We start from the raw sequence: 21603 nt of genomic DNA, 5'->3' as shown, positions 1-21603 counted from the left end.
GAAGCCGATTCTAGATTTAACTTTGGATTGGAGATGCTTAATGTGAGTCTGGAAGGAGAGTTTACGGTCTAACCAGACACCTAGGTATTTGTAGTTGCCCACATATTCTAAGTCAAACCCGCCGAGAGTAGTGATTCTAGTCGGGCGGGCGGGTGCAAGCAGCGTTCGATTGAAGAGCATGCATTTAGTTTTATTAGCATTTAAGAGAAGTTGGAGGCTACGGAAGGAGTGTTGTATGGCATTGTAGCTCGTTTGGAGGTTTGTTAACACAGTGTCCAATGAAGGGCCAGATGTATACAAAATGGTGTCGTCTGCGTAGGTGGATCTGAGAGTCACCAGCAGCAAGAGCGACATCATTGATATACACAGAGAATAGAGTCGGCCCGAGAATTGAACCCTGTGGCACCCCCATAGAGACTGCCAGAGGTCCAGACAACAGGCCCTCCGATTTGACACATTGAACTCTATCTGAGAAGTAGTTGGTGAACCAGGCGAGGCAGTCATTTGAGAAACCAAGGCTATTTAGTCTGCCAATAAGAATGCGGTGATTGACAGAGTCAAAAGCCTTGGCCAGGTCGATGAAGACGGTTGCACAGTACTGTCTTTTATCGATCGCGGTTATTATATCGTTTAGGACCTTGAGCGTGGCTGAGGTGCACCCATGACCAGCTCGGAAACCAGATTGCATAGCGGAGAAGGTACGGTGGGATTCGAAAAGGTCGGTGATCTGTTTGTTAACTTGGCTTTCAAATACTTTCGAAAGGCAGGGCAGGATGGATATAGGTCTGTAACAGTTTGGATCTAGAGTGTACCCCCTTTGAAGAGGGGGATGACCGCGGCAGTTTTCCAATCTCTGGGGATCTCAGACGATACGAAAGAGAAGTTGAACAGGCTAGTAATATGGGTTGCGACAATTTCGGCAGCTAATTTTAGAAAGAAAGGGTCCAGATTGTCTAGCCCAGCTGATTTGTAGGGGTCCAGATTTTGCAGCTCTTTCAGGACATCAGCTATCTGAATTTGAGTGAAGGAGAAGCGGGGGGGGGGGGGAATGTCCCATCCAAATCTTTCTGTTTAAGCTGTGTTTTGCATGGGCTGCATCTCAATCCACCACATCCACCTATGTCAGCCTTCCACATCTGCGGTGGAAGGTGGCAGATCTACAGTGGTGTTTTTCAGACCATGAGATATCCTGAAAATCCTGTAGCGTCCGAACGGTTTGGCCTAAAAACTAATATGACCCCACTATGGAAAGATGAGACTCTCACGAACACGATGGTGTTTTCCGTGCTCTACGACCGCCACAAGCGTCACGGGACTCGTCTGAAGTCGGTTTGAAGTCAAGCACGTACATGTCGGTTGTTTTGCTCTATGACGCCCCGAACCTTCAGAAGACTCGTCTGAAGGTAACCCAGTACCGTTTAAAAACATTTATGGAAGTATGGCAGTAGTTTTGTGAATTTTTTTTAAAAATATGCTTCTGCATCAGCAGTTTTTTTCTTGTTACAGTGGCTTGCGAAAGTATTCACCCCCCTTGGCATTTTTCCTATTTTGTTGCCTTACAACCTGGAATTAAAATGGATTTATTTGGGGTTTGTATCATTTGATTTACACAACATGCCTACCACTTTGTTTCAGAATAAAACAGATTCTGCATCTTCAAACATGAAATAAGACATTGGATTGAGGTCTGGGCTTTGACTAGGCCATTCCAAGACATTTAAATGTTTCCCCTTAAACCACTTGAGTGTTGCTTTAGCAGTATGCTTAGGGTAATTGTCCTGCTGGAAGGTGAACCTCTGTCCCAGTCTCAAATCTCTGGAAGACTGAAACAGGTTTCCCTCAAGAATTTCCCTGTATTTAATGCCATCCATCATTCCTTCAATTCTGACCAGTTTCCCAGTCCCTGCCGATGAAAAACATCCCCACAGCATGATGCTGCCACCACCATGCTTCACTGTGGGGATGGTGTTCTCGGGGTGATGAGAGGTGTTGGGTTTGCGCCAGACATAGCGTTTTCCTTGATGGCCAAAAAGCTCAATTTTAGTCTCATCTGACCAGAGTACCTTCTTCCATATGTTTGGGGAGTCTCCCACATGGCTTTTGGCGAACACCAAACGTGTTTGCTTATTTTTTTCTTTAAGCAATTACTTTTTTCTGGCCACTTTTCCGTAATGCCCAGCTCTGTGGAGTGTACGGCTTAAAGTGGTCCAATGGACAGATACTCCAATCTCCGCTGTGGAGCTTTGCAGCTCCTTCAGGGTTATCTTTGGTTTCTTTGTTGCCTCTCTGATTAATGCCCTCCTTGCCTGGTCCGTGAGATTTGGTGGGCGGCCCTCTCTTGGCAGGTTTGTTGTGGTGCCATATTATTTCAATTTTTTAATAATGGATTTAATGGTGCTCCGTGGGATGTTCAAAGTTCCGGATATTTTTTTATAACCCAACCCTGATCTGTCCTTCTCCACAACTTTGTCCCTTACCTGTTTGGAGAGCTCCTTGGTCTTCATGGTGCCGCTTGCTTGGTGGTGCCCCTTGCTTAGTAGTGTTGCAGACTCTGGGGCCTTTCAGAACAGGTGTATATATACTAAGATCATGTGACACAGATTGCACACGGGTGGACTTTATTTAACTAATTATGTGACTTCTGAAGGTAATTGGTTGCACCAGATCTTATTTAAGGGCTTCATAGTAAAGAATACATATGCACGCACCACTTTTCCGTTATTTATTTTGTATACGTTTTTGAAACAAGTTATTTTTTTCATTTCACTTCACCAATTTTTACTATTTTGTGTATGTCCATTACATGAAATCCAAATAAAAATCAATTAAAATTACAGGTTGTAATGCAATAAAATCGGAAAAACACCAAGGGGGATGAATACTTTGCAATGCATTGTATGTCAGTAACTGACAGTCACTCAATTAGCCTATGTCAGCAAAAAAAAAAAAGATTGATAAGTTAGTCTAGCGACCAGCTATCTAAACTTGTGGTAATCATGGTTGAATTACCGACCGGGGGGGCCCCCATTGATTTTGTTAGACACTCTCACTCAGATATCATATTAAAAACATTTCTCTACACCTAATGACAAAATGTATAGATTTACAGCAAACTTGCTTTAAAACTGCAACATTTTCTCTACACCCCCATGGCAAAATGTGTAGAAACGTGTCAATTTTTTCGCTTAGGGCCCCCAAAGGCTAGGACCGGCTCTGACTACATGTGGGTATGGATGTGGGTACGCAGACCCGCGAGCTACTGCAGCCCCCCCATGATGAGTTCAGATTTTTTGTGGCCCCCACCCCTATCAAAGTTGCCCATCCCTGCTCTAGGGTTTAAAACATCATCAATGACATGCAATACATTTCAAGTATAATTTATGACAGGTTTGATGTTATTGATCTGACAGCTTATACTGTCATCATGATTGGCTGCTTCCAGTGAAAAGATTGTTATTTACTTCCTGGAAAATACCAACTTGGGTGACATCTTGCCTAATACCAACAGATCCATTAAAATCAAATAAAATCAAATGTATTTGTCACATGCGCCGAATACAATAGGTGTAGACCATACTGTGAAATGCTTATGACATTCATATGACATTCTTATGTTTGAATATCACCCGTGATTATCACCATAGTGATACACTGCTAACAACAAAAGGTGTGTGTGTATGTTTGTGCGTGTGCGTCTCTGTCTGTCTGTGCGTGCGAAGTGAAAAGAGTCAAGTTATTGGTCAGCTCAGAGGCTCTATTGATCCCGAGGCGATGGGAGCATTTTTCCCCAGCAGAGTTCACAACAGCGTCGAGGCAGACAGACAGAGCAATCTTTGTTTGGAGACAGGGCAGGACAGCCTGCCCTTCCCCTCCCCCATGTGACCCCGGGCAGACGGAGCACGCACGCACGCGCACGCACACGCACACACACAGACAAACATCCACTCTTTCGAACTCAGACACACTTTGTGACACTTCAACAGTAAGAGAGAAAGAGAGAGAAAGTTCACGGACAGCCCTACATAAAAAACCCAGCAGGGACTTTTGCCCCAAGCAACAACTCCAATCAAACACAGATAAGCAAAGCATAAAATAAAACAGTAGCTTCCTCTGTGAAACAGTCTAACCTATTCTATTCAAGACGACAAAGAGACCAAGCTATGCAAAGAGTGTGCACATAACCCAGATACTGAAATGCTCTCGCAGGCTAGACAGACTTGATAATAGTTTGTTCCAACATTCCATAACTCTTACCAGCAACTATTACACAACCGTGTCTGACTTGCAGCTGCATTCAAGGAGAGTTTGCCGTCCTCACACATCTTAAGGCTTTTATCGCAGTAGTTATACAAACACAACCACACAATTGGCAAAGAAACTCAAATTCGAGAAAGTCTAGAAAATGAGCTCAATGACTCATCGCGTTACACTTTTGACTTCGGAATAAAAAAAACAAATGCATTAGAAATTTTACACACTCATTAAAATCCAAGATATACAAATATTAAAATCCAAAATCCAAGAATGCACAACTCACCGCTACATGGAGTTTGAACGCAGTTATAGTGGTGGGGAACTCCTGAAACCGGCTGCATCGTGTTACCCCCTAATACCTGAACTTTGGCGAGCGCCCCAACCTGTGTGATCACCGAGCGAGACGACACACACACTGCGACTCACAAAGGTCTGCAGCCTTGTCCCCACTTTTTCTCACACAACAGCTGACTGCAGCCTTGTCCCCACTTTTTCTCACACAACAGCTGACTGCAGCCTTGTCCCCCCCCCCCCCCCCCCAAAGAGAGGGATGGGGGCAAAGAAAGAAAACAAACAGACCTCGTTTTCCAGAGGGAGAGAGAGAACAAGTGAGGAGAGGGAGAGGGGGAGTGGTGGGACAGTCCAGAGAAAGACAGAGAGAGAATAATGATGGGAGCAAGACAGAAAGAGATAGACAGAGTGAAAGAGAGAGGGATGAAGAGGGTGAAAAAGAGAGCGCTCCGATGCGGCCCAAGCCATTGAGTCTAGACTGATTTGTTTGATTGAGTTAATTTCACTTGAAATATGAGAGAAAGGGAATTACCAGAATTACTACTGCAAAGCACATTCCTATATATTTATACATTTACTGTAAATTATGCTTCTTCATGACACATTTATTCACAACCTTATATACACAAACCGGTGGATAATACGAAAGTATGTTACGAGAATTCCTCAAGTTATTAAAGTCAACTGTTACGCTAAAGAAACACAAATACAGTGCATTCAGAAAGTATTCACAACCTTTGACTTTTTCCACATTTTGCTGTGTTACAGCCTGAATTTAAAATGGATTAAATTGAAATATTGTGTCACTGGCCTACACACATTACCCCATAATGTCAAAGTGAAATTATGTTTTTACAAATTAATTAAAAATGAAAAGCTGAAATGTCTTGAGTCAATATTCAACACCTTTGTTATGGCAAGCCTAAAAATTTGCTTAACATAATAAGTTGCATGGACTCACTCTGTGTGCAATAATAGTGTTTAACATTTTTGAATGACTACCTCATCTCTGTATCCAACACATACAGATAATTGTAAGGTCCCTCAGTCGAGCAGTGAATTTCAAACACAGATTCAACCACAAAGACCAGGGAGGTTTTCCAATGAAAGGCACCTATTGGTGTAAAAAAAAAAAAAAAAGCAGACATTGAATATCCCTTTGAGCATGGTGAAGTTATTAATTACACTTTGGTTGGTGTATCATTACACCCAGTTACTACAAAGATACAGGCGTCCTTCCTAACTAAATTGCCAGAGAGGAAGGAAACCATGAGGCCAATGGTGACATTAAAACAGAGTTTAATGGCTGTGATAGGAGAAAAACTGAGGACGGATCAATAACATTGTAGTTACTCCACAATATTAACCTAAATGACAGAGTAAAAAGAAGGAAGGCTGTACAGGAAAAAAAAAATATTCCAAAAAATGCATCCTGTTTGAAATAAGGCACTACAGTAAAACTGCTAAAAAATTGCCAAAGAAATTAACTTTATGTCATGAGTGAGAACAAAGCGTTATGTTTGGGGCAAATCCAACACTGAGTACCACTCTTCATATTTTCAAGCATGGTGGTGGCTGCATCATGCTATGGGTATGCTTGTCATCGGTAAGGACTAGGGAGTTTTTTAGGATAAAAAGAAACAGAATGGTTCGGTCTGCTTTCCACCAGAGACTGGGAGACAAATTCACCTTTCAGCAGGACAATAACATAAAACACAAGGCCAGATATACACTGGAGTTGCTTACCAAGACGACATTGAATGTTCCGGAGTGGCCTAGTTACAGTTTTGAGATAAATTGGCTTGAAAATCTATAGCAAGACTTGAAAATGGCTGTCTAGCAATGATCAACCACCAACTTGACAGAGTTTGAAGAATTGAAAAAATAATAATGTGCAAATATTGTACAATCCAGGTGTGCAAAGCTCTAAGAGACGTCCTAAGAAAGACTCACAGCTGCCAAAGGTGATTCTAACATGTATTGACTCAGGGGTGTGAATATTTATGTAAATGAGATATTTCTGATTTCATTTTCAATAAATTTGCAATTATTTCTAAAAACATGTTTTCACTTTGTCATTATGGGGTATTTTTTGTTGTTTTGGCTCTGTACTCCAGCACTTTGGATTTGAAATAATACAATGACTATAAGGTTAATATGACGGTATTTTCATCCATATCGGGTGAACCGTTTAGAAAATTACAGCACTTTTTGGACATAGTCCCCTATTTTAGGGGACCAAACGTATTTGGACAAATTCACTTATATGTGTATTAAAGTAGTCAAAAGTTTAGTATTTGGTCCCATATTCCTACCACACAATGATTGGATGCATTTACTGTTTGTTTTGGTTGTGTTTCAGATTATTTTGTGCCCAATAGAAATGAATGGTAAATAATGTATTTTGTCATTTTAGAGTCACTTTTATTGTAAATAATAATAGAATATGTTCCTAAACATGTCTAGGTTAATGTGGATGCAACCATAATTATGGCTAGTCCTGAATGAATAATGAATAATGATGAATGAGAAAGTTATAGACGCACAAATATCATACCACCAAGACATGCTAACCTCTCACCATTCCAATAACAGGGGAGGTTAGAATTAAGAAGAAGAGACTTGCTTGTGCCAAGAAACACAAGCAATGGACATTAGACCGGTGGAAATCCGTCCTTTGGTCTGATGAGTCCAAATTTAAGATTTTTTGTTCCAACCGCCGTGTCTTTGTGAGACACAGAGTAGGTAAACGTATGTGTGGATCCCACCGTGTAGCATGGAGGAGGAGGTGTGATGGTGTGGGGGTGCTTTGCTGGTGACACTGTCAGTGATTTATTTAGAATTCAAGGCAAACTTAACCAGCATGGCTACCACAGCATTATGCAACGATACGCCATCCCATCTGGTTTGCGCTTAGTTGGACTATCATTTGTTTTTCAACAGGACAATGACACAAAAAATAATATAATATGCCATTTAGCAGACGCTTTTATCCAAAGCGACTTACAGTCATGCGTGCATACATTTTTGTGTATGGGTGGTCCCGGGGATCGAACCCACTACCCTGGCGTTACAAGAGCCGTGCTCTACCAGCTGAGCTACAGAGGACCACCTCCAGGCTGTGTAAGGGCTATTTGACCAAGAAGGAGAGTGATGGAGTGCTGCATCAGATGACATGGCCTCCACAATCACCCGACCTCAACCCAATTGAGATGGTTTGGGATGAGTTCAACCGCAAAGTGAAGGAAAAGCAGCCAACAAGTGCTCAGAATATGTGGGAACTCCTTCCAGACGTTTGGAAAAGCATTCCAGGTGACTACCTCATGAAGCTGGTTGAGAGAATGCAAAGCTGTCATCAAGGCAAAGGGTGGCTACTTTGAATAATCTCAAATCTAAAATATATTTGGATTTGTTTAATGCTTTTTTGGTTACTACATGATTCCATATGTGTTATTTCATAGTTTTGATGTCTTCACAATTAATGTACAATGTAGAAAATAGTAAAAATAAAGAAAAACCCTTGAATGAGTAGGTGTGTCCAAACTTTTGACCAATTGGAATGTGCTCAGTACCAACATGATGATTGTGTTTTGTACTGATGAAAAATGTCTTAACGGTATTTGAATGTTTATATCATTCCCAATGAAGGATACTTTTATGTTAAGGTGAAAAGCTCAATGAACCAACGGAAGGTCATTTACAATGGTAATATACTAGCCCGGGCTAAATTTAAACATGCAAGTACAAACAGAGATACACACACACACACACAGTTTTCTAACCGTTCAATAGTTGCTCATAATCATTCCCCAAAACTAGTTGCGTACACACACACACAAAAACACAAACAAAGTGCACACAATGGTCAAGCTCAGCCAAAAGAGCCAGCTGACAGGATGTTCAGGGGAGGGGTCTCTTTTGTGTGTGTGTGTGTGTGTGTGTGTGTGTGTGTGTGTGTGTGTGTGTGTGTGTGTGTGTGTGTGTGTGTGTGTGTGTGTGTGTGTGTGTGTCCGAGCTGAAGAGCAGCAGCGCCCCAGCCACTCTCTCTCTAGACAAGGGCTGCCCAATCCTGGGCCGAAATGAGTCTGTTTTTTGTTTCTACCTGGTAGTTAATTGCACTCACCTTGTGTCCCAGGTCTGAATTAGTCCCTGATTAGAATGAGAGGATGAAAAACAGAAGTGTTTCGGCCCTTCAGGACCAGGATTGGGCAGCCCTGCTCTAGACAATACAGCCCATGGAAATACCTGCTTGCCCTCAAATGGGGAAGGTGAGGGGGTCACGGGAGCCAAACAGGGATTCCCCTCCCCTCCCCCTTCCCGTTTTTGTTCTCAAGCCACTGCTCGCAAGTCGTTGTTAAATTCTTATCTATGATTTAGAACAAAAAACTTGTGCATATTGATTGTTGACCAATGACCAGTCATCAGCATTGGCGTGCAAAGGTGGGCGTGCATTTACAGATTAGTAACCAGAAGGAAGTTGTTTCATTTCCTCTAGTTTTGCCTGGTAAAAACAGAGTAGGCCTACATTTATCATCCATATAAAATACAATTTAGCAACAGAACAAAAATATAAACGCAACATGTAAAGTGTTGGTCACATTTTTCATGAGCTGAAATAAAAGATCCCACAAATTTTCCATTTGCACAAAAAGCTTATTTCTCTAAAATGTTGTGCACAAATTTGTTTACATCCCTGTTAGTGAGCATTTCTCCTTTGCCAAGATAATCCATCCACCTGACAGGTATGGCATATCAAGAAGCTGATTAAACAGCATGATCATTACACAGGGGCACTTTATGCTGGGAACAATAAAAGGCCACTCTAAAATGTGCAGTTTTGTCACACAACACAATGCCACATATGTCTCAAGTTTTGAGGGAGCGTGGAATTGGCATGCTGACTGCAGGAATGTCCAACAGAGCTTTTGCCAGAGAATGTCATGTTCATTTCTCTACCATAAGCCACCTCCAACGTAAAATCTTTGAAATTGTTGCATGTTGCGTTTATATTTTTGTTCAGTATACAACGGACTCATCTTTGCCAGAACAATACGCTACCTGGTGATTTGATAGATCATTTTCATATTTCAGATAGGCCTTACTGGCATAGCACACTGCCCCGCAGCCCCAGCAAGGTGGGGGCCCAGATAGCATATGAAGACGTCATAAGTCATATACACTGCTCAAAAAAATAAAGGGAACACTAAAATAACACATCCTAGATCTGAATGAATGAAATAATCTTATTAAATACTTTTTTCTTTACATAGTTGAATGTGCTGACAACAAAATCACAAAAAAATTATCAATGGAAATCAAATTTATCAACCCATGGTCTGGATTTGGAGTCACCCTCAAAATTAAAGTGGAAAACCACACTACAGGCTGATCCAACTTTGATGTAATGTCCTTAAAACAAGTCAAAATAAGGCTCAGTAGTGTGTGTGGCCTCCACGTGCCTGTATGACCTCCCTACAATGCCTGGGCATGCTCCTGATGAGGTGGCGGATGGTCTCCTGAGGGATCTCCTCCCAGACCTGGACTAAAGCATCCGCCAACTCCTGGACAGTCTGTGGTGCAACGTGGCGTTGGTGGATGGAGCGAGACATGATGTCCCAGATGTGCTCAATTGGATTCAGGTCTGGGGAACGGGCGGTCCATAGCATCAATGCCTTCCTCTTGCAGGAACTGCTGACACACTCCAGCCACATGAGGTCTAGCATTGTCTTGCATTAGGAGGAACCCAGGGCCAACCGCACCAGCATATGGTCTCACAAGGGGTCTGAGGATCTCATCTCGGTACCTAATGGCAGTCAGGCTACCTCTGGCGAGCACATGGAGGGCTGTGCGGCCCCCCAAAGAAATGCCACCCCACACCATGACTGACCCACCGCCAAACCGGTCATGCTGGAGGATGTTGCAGGCAGCAGAACGTTCTCCACGGCGTCTCCAGACTCTGTTACGTCTGTCACATGTGCTCAGTGTGAACCTGCTTTCATCTGTGAAGAGCACAGGGCGCCAGTGGCGAATTTGCCAATCTTGGTGTTCTCTGGCAAATGCCAAACGTCCTGCACGGTGTTGGGCTGTAAGCACAACCCCCACCTGTGGACGTCGGGCCCTCATACCACCCTCATGGAGTCTGTTTCTGACAGTTTGAGCAGACACATGCACATTTGTGGCCTGCTGGAGGTCATTTTGCAGGGCTCTGGCAGTGCTCCTCCTGCTCCTCCTTGCACAAAGGCGGAGGTAGCGGTCCTGCTGTTGGGTTGTTGCCCTCCTACGGCCTCCTCCACGTCTCCTGATGTACTGGCCTGTCTCCTGGTAGCGCCTCCATGCTCTGGTCACTACGCTGACAGACACAGCAAACCTTCTTGCCACAGCTCGCATTGATGTGCCATCCTGGATGAGCTGCACTACCTGAGCCACTTGTGTGGGTTGTAGACTCCGTCTCATGCTACCACTAGAGTGAAAGCACCGCCAGCATTCAAAAGTGACCAAAACATCAGCCAGGAAGCATAGGAACTGAGAAGTGGTCTGTGGTCACCACCTGCAGAACCACTTCTTTATTGGGGGTGTCTTGCTAATTGCCTATAATTTCCACCTGTTGTCTATTCCATTTGCACAACAGCATGTTCAATGTATTGTCAATCAGTGTTGCTTCCTAAGTGGACAGTTTTATTTCACAGAGGTGTGATTGACTTGGAGTTACATTGAGTGGCGCAGTGGTCTAAGGCACTGCATCGCAGTGCTAACTGTGCCACTAGAGATCCTGGTTCGAATCCAGGCTCTGTCGCAGCCGGCCGCGACCGGGAGACTCATGGGCGGCGCACAATTGGCCCAGCGTCGTCCAGGGTAGGGGAGGTAATGGCCGGCAGGGATGTAGCTCAGTTGATAGAGCATGGCGTTTGCAACGCCAGGGTTGTGGGTTCGATTCCCACAGGGGGCCAGTATAAAAAGATATGTATTCACTAACTGTAAGTCGCTCTGGATAAGAGCGTCTACTAAAAAAATGTAAATGTAAATGTGTTGTTTAAGTGTTCCCTTAATTTTTTTGAGCAGTGTATATATATTATTTTATTACAGGAAATTAGCTTTAAAACTGAAACATTTTCTCTCAGCCTCATGGCAAAATGTGTAGAATAGCAGGATTTAGGGGGATTTTATAAGGAATAGTATTAATTTCCATGTCGGCTCTATGCCTGGAAATGCCCTTATCCGTCCGGAGCAAAGTAGCCCAATTTCAAACTCTCTAAAAAAATGTTTCAAAAATTTAAATACAAATGTATCTTATGTAGTTTCTTGCAATAGCCCCCTGTGAATTAAAATACAATTTCTCTCAAAACTGTGATTCCTAAAAGATGTGTCCAGAGATTTGGTCAGCTATACCATAAGGACCCCTTATTCATGTCCTCATTACACGTAGTGCAACAAGACCACTCATGGTCTGTAAAGTTATGTTTTTATTAGGGGATTTCCAAATGAATCATTTTCCATACTTTACAAAAATATGTGTGTTTTGAGTATCTGTTGTCAGCTCCGTCAGTGGCTTGTCAACTCTGTCACGGATGGCTAACTCCCTTAAGATCAATATTCTGAATAAAATATTTTAATCAACATATGCTTAAACAATTTAAGTATTTGCTGTGCTAGACCTAAGGGATAATCTTTGCTTTATAAATGTTGTTTTATGTTCTAAATCTAGAAAAACATGCCAGAATGCTAAATAAATTAGCAATGGAGCATTTAATAGTGCTATAAAACAAAACAAAAATTAGTTTGGAGATGTGTATTACATATTTGAATACTCTAATGTTAGAATTAAACAATCAAGGCCGTTAAACACTTGTTGGACAATAATTGTACAAATGAAATGCCTTCTATGATGACTGATGGAGTTGACATAAATCCATTTAGAAAACAAATTGAAGGTTGTTCCTTTACATCGTGTGAAAGCTGATTCTTTGGTCTATCAAAATGTATATTTCATATTTTCAATTTTTTAAATATTAAGACAAATATTAGTGGGAAAAAAAGTTGGATTGTACCGTCTTTTAAGAATCCCTGAGCTCAGCCTCATGGCAAAATGGCATGAGATTAGCTTTAAAACTGCACACTTTTCTCTCTGCACTACGCCACTGATAGGCCAAGTTTGGGTGAATACTGGCTATATTTCTAAAGATAAGCAGCTGTAACATCACACTGCCTTCAATATTATGGGATGAAGATGTAACATTCTGGCCAATTTATTACGATATTTGTGAGGAAGAACAGGGCTACCCGGCTGGCAATGAGCACTCTGCAGGCAGGCTGCCCTCCAAAGTGATGGCACGGTGCAGACAGAACATGCTTTCCATCCGATCCTCCAACCGCATATGAATTTTCTTGCTCTGGACTCCAGAGAAGTGACATAATAGGCCTATATCTCTAGTTCATATTGGCTGCTAACATTAATGACTTTCAGCTCCAAATGCAGGTGTAAAACGCAGTTTATTTCTGTAGCCTATCTTGCGTTTAAAAAATGTATCACTGTTTCTGGCTGTAATTACAGGCTACATTTGCACAGCGATTGTGCGCGCATAGCCGCGTGTGCACACGTGCATGTGTGTGCACGGAGGGGGGGGTCGCAAAAAGTTTCAAAACCACTGGGATACATGAGTTGGGTTGGATATAGTAATGGTAGACTACAGTATTTCTTACAATTTTCTATTTTACCTGGAATTGTGTTGGTCATTGTGCAGCATTTATTGCAGCATTTATTCCAGTTCAAAATAGTTTAGCAAAATACTTCATCAGATTGTGCTGCTTTCCCCTCTGGTAGCAATTGCTCAACGAGTCTCTGACTGCAGTTGTGTGATTTTTTTTTGGGGGGGAAGCACATGCCCCCCAAAAGGTCTATGCACTTCCCATCCAAAACAGTTCGGAACAGTTCGTACATACACTACCGTTCAAAAGTTTGGGGTCACTTAGAAATGTCCTTGTTTTCGAAAGAAAAGCAATTTCTTTGTCCATTAAAATAACATCAAATTGATCAGAAATATAGTGTAGACATTGTTAATGTTGTAAATGGCTATTGTACCTGGAAACGGCTGATTTTTTATGGAATATGCTGACCTTCTAGGCAAAGTTGCAAAGAAAAAGCCATATCTCAGACTGCCCATCTTAATCTTTTCTTTTTATTGGCCAGTCTGAGATATGGCTTTTTCTTTGCAACTCTGCCTAGAAGGTCAGCATCCCGGAGTCGCCTCTACACTGTTGACGTTGAGACTGGTGTTTTGCGGGTACTATTTAATGAAGCTGCCAGTTGAGGACCTGTGAGGCGCCTGTTTCTCAAACTAGACACTAATGTATTTGTCCTCTTGCTCAGTTGTGCACCGGGGCCTCCCACTCCTCTTTCTATTCTGGTTAGAGCCAGTTTGCACTGTTCTGTGAAGGGAGTAGTACACAGCGTTGTACGATCTTCAGTTTCATGGCAATTTCTCACATGGAATAGCCTTCATTTCTCAGAACAAGAATAGACTGAATAGTTTCAGAAGAAAGTTATTTGTTTCTGGCCATTTTGAGCCTGTAATCGAACCCACAATTGCTGATGCTCCAGATACTCAACTAGTCTCAAGAAGGCCAGTTTTATTGCTTCTTTAATCAGCACAACAGTTTTCAGCTGTGCTAACATAATTGCAAAAGGGTTTTCTAATGATCAATTAGAATTTTAAAATGATAAACTTGGATTAGCAAACACAACGTGCCATTGGAACACAGGACTGATGGTTGCTGATAATGGGCCTCTGTACGCCTATGTAGATATTCCATAAAAAAATCAGCCGTTTCCAGCTACAATAGCCATTTACAACATAATCAATTTGATGTTGTTTTAATGAACAAATGTTTTTCTTTCGAAAACAAGGAAATTTCTATGTGACCCCAAACATTTGAACGTTAGTGTATATTATGAAGACAAATTGTGAAGTTGCTGTTCGTTATGGTCTTCGGCAAGGTTTTTTTCAGCTGTTCGTGCAAACAACCTTTTTTTCTTGAGGCTAGCTGAAGTTCGGAGCCATAGTCTACGCCCCTTCGTCGGTCCTACGCCCCTTCGTCGGTCCTACGCCCCTTCGTCGGTCATTGTTCAACAGTCTTCAATTAAGTGTTTGTTGTCAATCAACGATAGATGACTCGTTTTACATTTTAGTTTGATGAAAAACTGCGCAACTAAGATCTCCTCGGCAAAAACAGATTTATTGAGTTATCTCAAGGTCTTTTAAAGGAGTATGCGAGCACACTCGTTCGGTTCGCCTAGCCGAGTTAGGTCCCCGGGTGGGGGGGGTTATCAGTCTGTAAAACTGTCTGCTCACATGGGCAGACAGGAGGGGTGTGTGGTGTGTGTGCGCGCGCGTGTGTGTGTGTCTGTGACGGAGGGGGTTGTAGATGAGAAAAGGCTGTGTTGGAGGGGGTTGCAATGCTCAGAGCAGACAGGGCAGGTTTGCACTGTGCAGAGTCACTGAGAAGGGCAGAGCAGCTAGAGACCTAGACAGAGAAGAGCAAAAGTGAGACACAAGAGGGGGGGAAACAAAGCACATAACTTTTCATTGACTTTGGAGCCACAGTCACACAACCAACAACTGTGGGAACTTTAGACTTGGATACTCACGCTATTGATACGGGTGAGGAAAAAAGGAGTGGCAATTATTTCGCTTTCGGGTGATTTCTCACGACACAAGAACCAAAAAAAGCCATGATTTTAATGGATTTTCAAACATTTTTATCCTTAGAACAGTCCTTTGGAGGAAGGATTGTTGACATATTTGTGACATTTTGGCCTTACCCAGGCCTCCTTTAAGACTCCATTTATGTTTCATCTGTATGTGCAAAAAAAAAAAAAAAAAGTGTCATATGAACCTTTACCTCCTGCACTGTAATATGAGTAGTATTTTGATCTCAATAACAATTTCATTTAATTACATTCATTTATGAATAATGGAAAACATAAACATTAATATTGAAAATATATTTTTCAATATTCATATATTAATGTAAGAAAATTGTTATTGAAAAAAAAATACTAATATTACAGAGCAAGCGGTAAATACCAATCTTTCTAGCACCTACAAACATTATGGAGTCTTAAAGGAGGCCTGGGTAAGGCCAAAATGTCACAAATATTGCAACTAATTATTTCTCAATTATGCTTTAAGATACAAATGTCAAATATGTCAACAATCCTTCCTCCAAAAGGACCCTTCTATGGATTACATTTTGTGAAAATCATGAAATGCATGGTATTTGTTTGTTTTAGTTTAGTGAGGAATCAACCTTTGCCATATTTAGGGAAATTATAGCGTAGATGCTAACGCTGATCTGCTCAGTCAAAAAGCTGGGAACTTAGATAGAGCTCGATGGGTGCAGTAGGAAAATATCCAGGTTAGTCAGTAGGGCTGGGCGATATGGCCCAAATATAATATCACTATATATTTTTTGATTTTCTATGGTATGGCAGTATTTGACGGTATTTTATGTTTGTGAATGATAAAAGTTCTAAACATATTTTAGGAGTAGTGCATGACGTTAGAATGGAAACAAATGAATTCTAAATGGTTTTAATGGGCGTTCTCCATTTTATACTCAACCAAACTAGGAGAAAACTTTTGAAGTAGTCTGACTTGTATAACTTCTATTTTTTTTGCACTGCATCTAAATATTGTTAAAGACGATATTGTAAAAATCAATACCGGTATATGGAGCTTTCAGTGAAATTCTGAGACTACTCTTTCTTAGAAGAGCCAATTGAACTGCAAGCAAAGCATGCACCACCCACCCAGCTTATGACTGGAGCTTTGGTGAACTTCATAGGTGTTTGTGAGTGTTTGAGTGTATGTTCACACATGTCTGGTGGGTTAGGTGGTGGGGGAGAGAGAGAGGGTGAGAAGGCCCAAAGTAATGGGAAACCTTCCTGGAGTCTTTGTTTGGACAAGTCTTGGGGGGAGCAAATTTTCAATAAACAAAGCTGACTGTGCTTTAATCAAAGTCAAGCTATAGTAATTATTTCAACCCAAACAACAGGGGCACCCATGGAGGAGTCTAAATGGATTTGATAGAACGAACGGCGAGTCCAGACAAGAGCTGTCGGAAAACAGGTCTAGTGGAAATATGGTTGTCATCTAGTCGGGAGGAAAGAGGGCCATTAAGACAAACAAAACCGGAATTGTTGCTCTTTAAAATCTCTGCCTCCGTATTTTATGTTTTCAGTCTTAGCTTAACATCTCAGAGCGAGTTTCAATTGCTGCCCGGCGTGTCTGTTAAGAATTTCAAGACTCAGCAGCAACCCACACCCATACTACACACACAAACATACACCGTTTTGCTGAGATGCTGAATATGAGACTCATAGGCCTAGTTAAGAGACATTCACAAACACATGTTTACATACCATTTTTTGTCATTTAGCAGATGCTCTTATTCAGAGCGACGTACAGTAGTAGAGTGTGTATAAATTTTTCATACTTGTCCCCCGTGGGAATCAAACCCACAACCCTGGCATTGCAAGCGCCATGCTCTACCAACTGAACTGCACGGGACACACAGTATGGGAATACACGCACACTACGTGGACATAACACACACAAACACTATAAGGGAGATAAGCAGGTAGACTTGACACAATGATATGGAGTGCTCACAGTGCAGGGCTTTTTCAGTTGACCTTTATTTCACCACGTTTGTCCCATGAATGGATTTTAAATGTATTTCGGGCCAATATATTTTTACAAGAGTGGCATTGCAAAAAAGAGAGAGAAAAACTAAAGCCACTGCAATGAAGCACCAGGAAGGGACTCGAGCCATCATGCCATTCGTGTGTGTGGAGGACACTTAGCCATCGAGATGCAGAGGTTGTGGGTCCATCCATTAGGCTACACTAACGCTCATACAACTCTGCCATGTTACACCAGGCAGCACACAATCCCAGCCCAATGTAGGGCAACAAACTACCTCAAGAACCAAATTAATTGCAAAAAGCAACTGTTCTCCAAAGTGCAATGTAGTCTGTCCACCGTAGGGACACAACACTGTGGGTTAATTAAGAACTGATCCTACACCAGGAATGAAGGAAATCATCTCAATGCAATGATGGGACAGGGAAAGACTTTGTAACTAGATGAATAGAGATTCTTGGTTGGGAGGTACAGCTTAGAAAAATACACACAGACTGGTACAAGAGTCGTCCCATGTCATTTCAGCAAGCCATGACACCCATAATTTCTGTAGTTAGAAACAGATAAGACTAGCATTCCGGCAACATTATTTTCTTGACATTTTATTTGATCTCTGAGAGGCTAAGCTAATTGATTGCACTCAAATTGGATCTTTTGATTTATAGGATTCACGTAATATTCACTCAATATAGTACTGAACATCTGATTTGGATATAGTACTGAACATCCGATTTGGACCAAACTTCTTATTACCACTGAGTAAGACATTCAATTGTCAAAAGCCACCCACGGACCCCCCACGCCAATCCCACCCCAACAACCAGTATACAGTATCAGTCCTACATGTCTGACAAGTAATATCGAGCTGCCGCTTGGAGTATTGCGTCTTCATCCTATGTAATGTAATTCACTGTGAATCAGTTGATGTCCCCCCGTTCAGAGAAATTAGCCATTGAAGTCACTTGCATTATTTACAATAAATTGTGAAAGTACAAGGTTTTGCCCACTAGATGTCTGCCACACCTTTTTATCAATTTTGTTAGTCACTTGTGTTTATTAAATGGATCACCACATTTTCTTTGCAACTTTGGGTAGAAAACCAATAGCAGCCCCTCTGTGTGTGGTTTATTCCCTTCAAAAAAGGTCTGCATTAGTTAGACCATTCCTGGTGAACAAGCAAACCATTAGGCTAAAGCAGTTTTAATAGTTTCAATGTTATGGCCTCTTCAATGGTAAAAGCACAATCTGAGACGGTGGGTGTCGAAATCCTATTTCTTGTGCTTTTTGAGGTGGAATGACCCATAAGGAAGAAAAGCAAACCCGAGGAAGCACAGCCAATGTTTGTCCCAGCGCACAGCTTGTGCTAACCCACTTTCGATCTGTGACAGTGGCCAACGCTTGTCTGAATCGGTCAGGATTTGAAAGAGTGCTTATTTGGGGGGGGGGGGGGGGACTTGAGTCTTGTCGTAACCAGGTCAAGGTGCCAGGGGCAAAAAAAGACACACATGCCATCTTTACCATATTCACCATGTCTGTGCCCCTTCGAACTCATGAAATATGTTGAATGTCTGGGACTCACCACTCCCTGACAGTGTGGTTAGAGGATAAACAAAATAAACACTAATTTTCTCTCTCATCTCGGATTCATCCCAAGGGAGATGTCGCCCCCTTCCTATCCTCTCCCCGACTAGACAGAGCTGGCAGCTTCAGGGAATTATAGACTACATCCCCCCTCTACCGACCCACCTAATTTCATCTATTAGAACACACAGGGGAGGCCTGGCTGGTGAATTACTGAAACAAACAAGTGAGGGGAAGAACAAAGGATGAGCCGGGCTACTGGATTAACTTGACTACTTCCACATTGCTACAAGAGTGTCCTAAAGCCAATAGGAGTTGGATGGGTGAAGGAGCCCTGGAAATGGGAAGAATAGGGATGCTTGATTCTGTGGCTACATGACAGAAAAGGGAGTTTTGAAAGGTCCGGTTCTGGTGAGACAGATCATGGGATGGAGGGAAGGTTTCCGGTTAGCGCCTTTACAGTCGGGGGTTGTGTGTGTATGTTTGTGTCCTAAGGTATAGTCATACTGTACATACCCTCCCTGTGATTCACCACCCTTGAAACATGGATGAAAAGACAGCAACGTCACAACATGGAGCTGACAATAGTGTTGTTAAACAGACAAAAATGACCATCTCTTCTAAAGATTGAAAAGGGAAGCTTAAGAGCCGTCTGCGCCCAGTGTTTTAAAAGCATCATTGCAGAATCTCAAATTGAGTTTCCTCCTCTGTGCCATCCTTCACAGCTCAGCGGACGATTAGCCCACTGGCACCTCTGCCCACCGAAGGCACGAGCCTGCCTCACCCGCCGGCAGGTACCCACGGACCTGGATGTCTGAAGCGTATGAAAATCTAACCTTGTTATCAGCTGGCCTGTCTGCGGGGGGGAATACTTATTGTTATTCTAGCCAACTGGAGCTAGCCTAGCCTTCAGCTCACACGTCCCCGGTCCCAGGCTCACCACCTAATTTATCTGTTGTCACCAAGGGCACACATTCACGCTCCCCTTCATTTGAATAAGATAAAAGAGGAGACAGACTGGGGAGCAAAGAGCAAGTCATCCAGCGCTTGGCTAGCTCCAATAAGGAAGTACCTCTCGCTCTGTCTGACAGTCACTCCCGTTTTGGTCTGGGGTGATGCTAGACATCATTATTATCTAGGCTACAGTCTGAATAGGGTGGATCTGCTTTGTCTCCCCTAACAACATCCATATACATAGACATCCAAAACTAAAACCTGTCCACTGTGAGTGCCTCCCTACAGTAAATCTTTCCAAAGGGTGTCCAGACATAAGACATGACAGGCCTATTGTAGGGAAAACATACTACTACAATTTATATAGCCTGGCCATATATAGGAAGGGATTCTTATGAGAATAGAAAGCAAGACTTCAAGCGAATGTTTCACGTTCACCCTGATAATAAAAACCCAACAGTCTGCTCCAGTGTTGACTTTAAAAGCTTGTGGGAACAGGCAAAACAGCTAATGACTGCATTGGCCTAAACGGCTGATAAAGAGAGGCCATTTCCAGGTGCTGTTACAGGTGCTGGGTTCGCCAGCATGGCAGCTTCATCTATAAACAGTTGGCTGCCATGTTTCTCCAGCGCTGAAAACGTGCCATGCCTGTCAGCCACAGCTTATGTCCAGACATAACATTGTCTAGAGCGAGAACACCACTTCCACAACCACAGTCAAACTCGTCTAACTACAAGAGCCCTGGCAAGAATCCGGTTAGTCTTTGTCTGGGGCAGGAACAAGACTAAATAAACCTAAACAAAAAACAAACAAACCCCAGCTAAACAAACTCCAATAAATGAATGTACACTGTAAAAAAATGAAAAATCTACTTTTAAAAAGTAGGGCAACACATTTACACTTAATATTTTCCTATGTTTCTTTGTATTTTGTTTTAGTATTATTATTATTTAAAAACATAAAGTCCAGGGAAATATTAATAGCCATAATAGCATGTTAGATTTACTGATAATATGATTAAATATGTTGATGTAACACAAATATTGAGTAAAAACACTTAATGTTTAACATTGTTTAATGTATTCAATCATTTGCTATTTTAACTACTGATGTGCGGTTCGTGAACATTTCATTATTTTTTAACAACTTTATACTAACTCGAGAGTCATGATTCGTTTTTCTGAGTGAGTCGTTCATTCAAAAATTTTTTATAATTTGTATAATTTTTCAAGCATAGGTTTACAGTACAGCAATTCATCATAGAGAAATGGAAAGATCATTATCAGCATCATTATTATTATTGTCCAGCTCCCCTACCCATTCCCCAACAGCAGCGGGATCTGGGCCGCTGTGTGTCCAGCCCCCATATCCTTAGTACTATGTGTATGTGCTATGTGCAGTCAAAATCAAATCAATTTATATTTGTCACATGTGCCAAATACAACAGCTGTAGACCTTACAGTGAAATGCTTACTTACAAGCCCTTAACCAACAATGCAGTTAAGAGAAATATGTGTTAAGAAAGTATTTACACACAAATAAAACAGAAGTAAAAAATAAAAAGAAGAAAATAGAAAAATAACAAATAATTAAAGGGCAACAATAAAATAAAAGTAACAAGGATATATACAGGGGGTACCGGTACAGAGTCAATGTGCGGGGGCAGAGGTTAGTCGAGGTAATTGAGGTAATATGTACATGTACAGTGGCTTGCGAAAGTATTCACCCCCCTTGGCATTTTTCCTATTTTGTTGCCTTACAACCTGGAATTAAAATGGATTTTTGGGGGGCTTGTATCATTTGATTTACACAACATGCCTAC

The 21603-nt window shown here is 41.9% G+C and overlaps 1 protein-coding gene across 2 annotated transcripts in view; it reads right to left on the bottom strand.

Moving 5' to 3' along the window:
* The window catches only part of LOC311133921 (protein TMEPAI-like), a 64228-nt gene that overhangs the window by 8865 nt on the left and 33760 nt on the right, over window positions 1–21603 (bottom strand). Inside the window, exon 1 of one of the 2 annotated variants that reach the window (XM_084167538.1) lies at window positions 4538–4670. The exons of the other annotated variant lie outside the window; for it this stretch is intronic. Within the exon in view, the coding sequence (XP_084023664.1) occupies window positions 4538–4595 (58 nt within the window). The 5' untranslated portion in view covers window positions 4596–4670. Of the gene's footprint in view, window positions 1–4537; window positions 4671–21603 lie in introns of those variants that run through there. 2 annotated transcript variants of the gene reach the window in all.

The sequence above is a fragment of the Coregonus lavaretus genome (assembly GCF_964263955.1).
Source record: "Coregonus lavaretus genome assembly, chromosome: 8".
In the NCBI taxonomy this organism is placed as follows: Eukaryota; Metazoa; Chordata; class Actinopteri; order Salmoniformes; family Salmonidae; genus Coregonus; species Coregonus lavaretus.
Note: the sequence above shows the minus strand (reverse complement) of the source record. Positions and strands in the feature narration are given on the sequence as shown.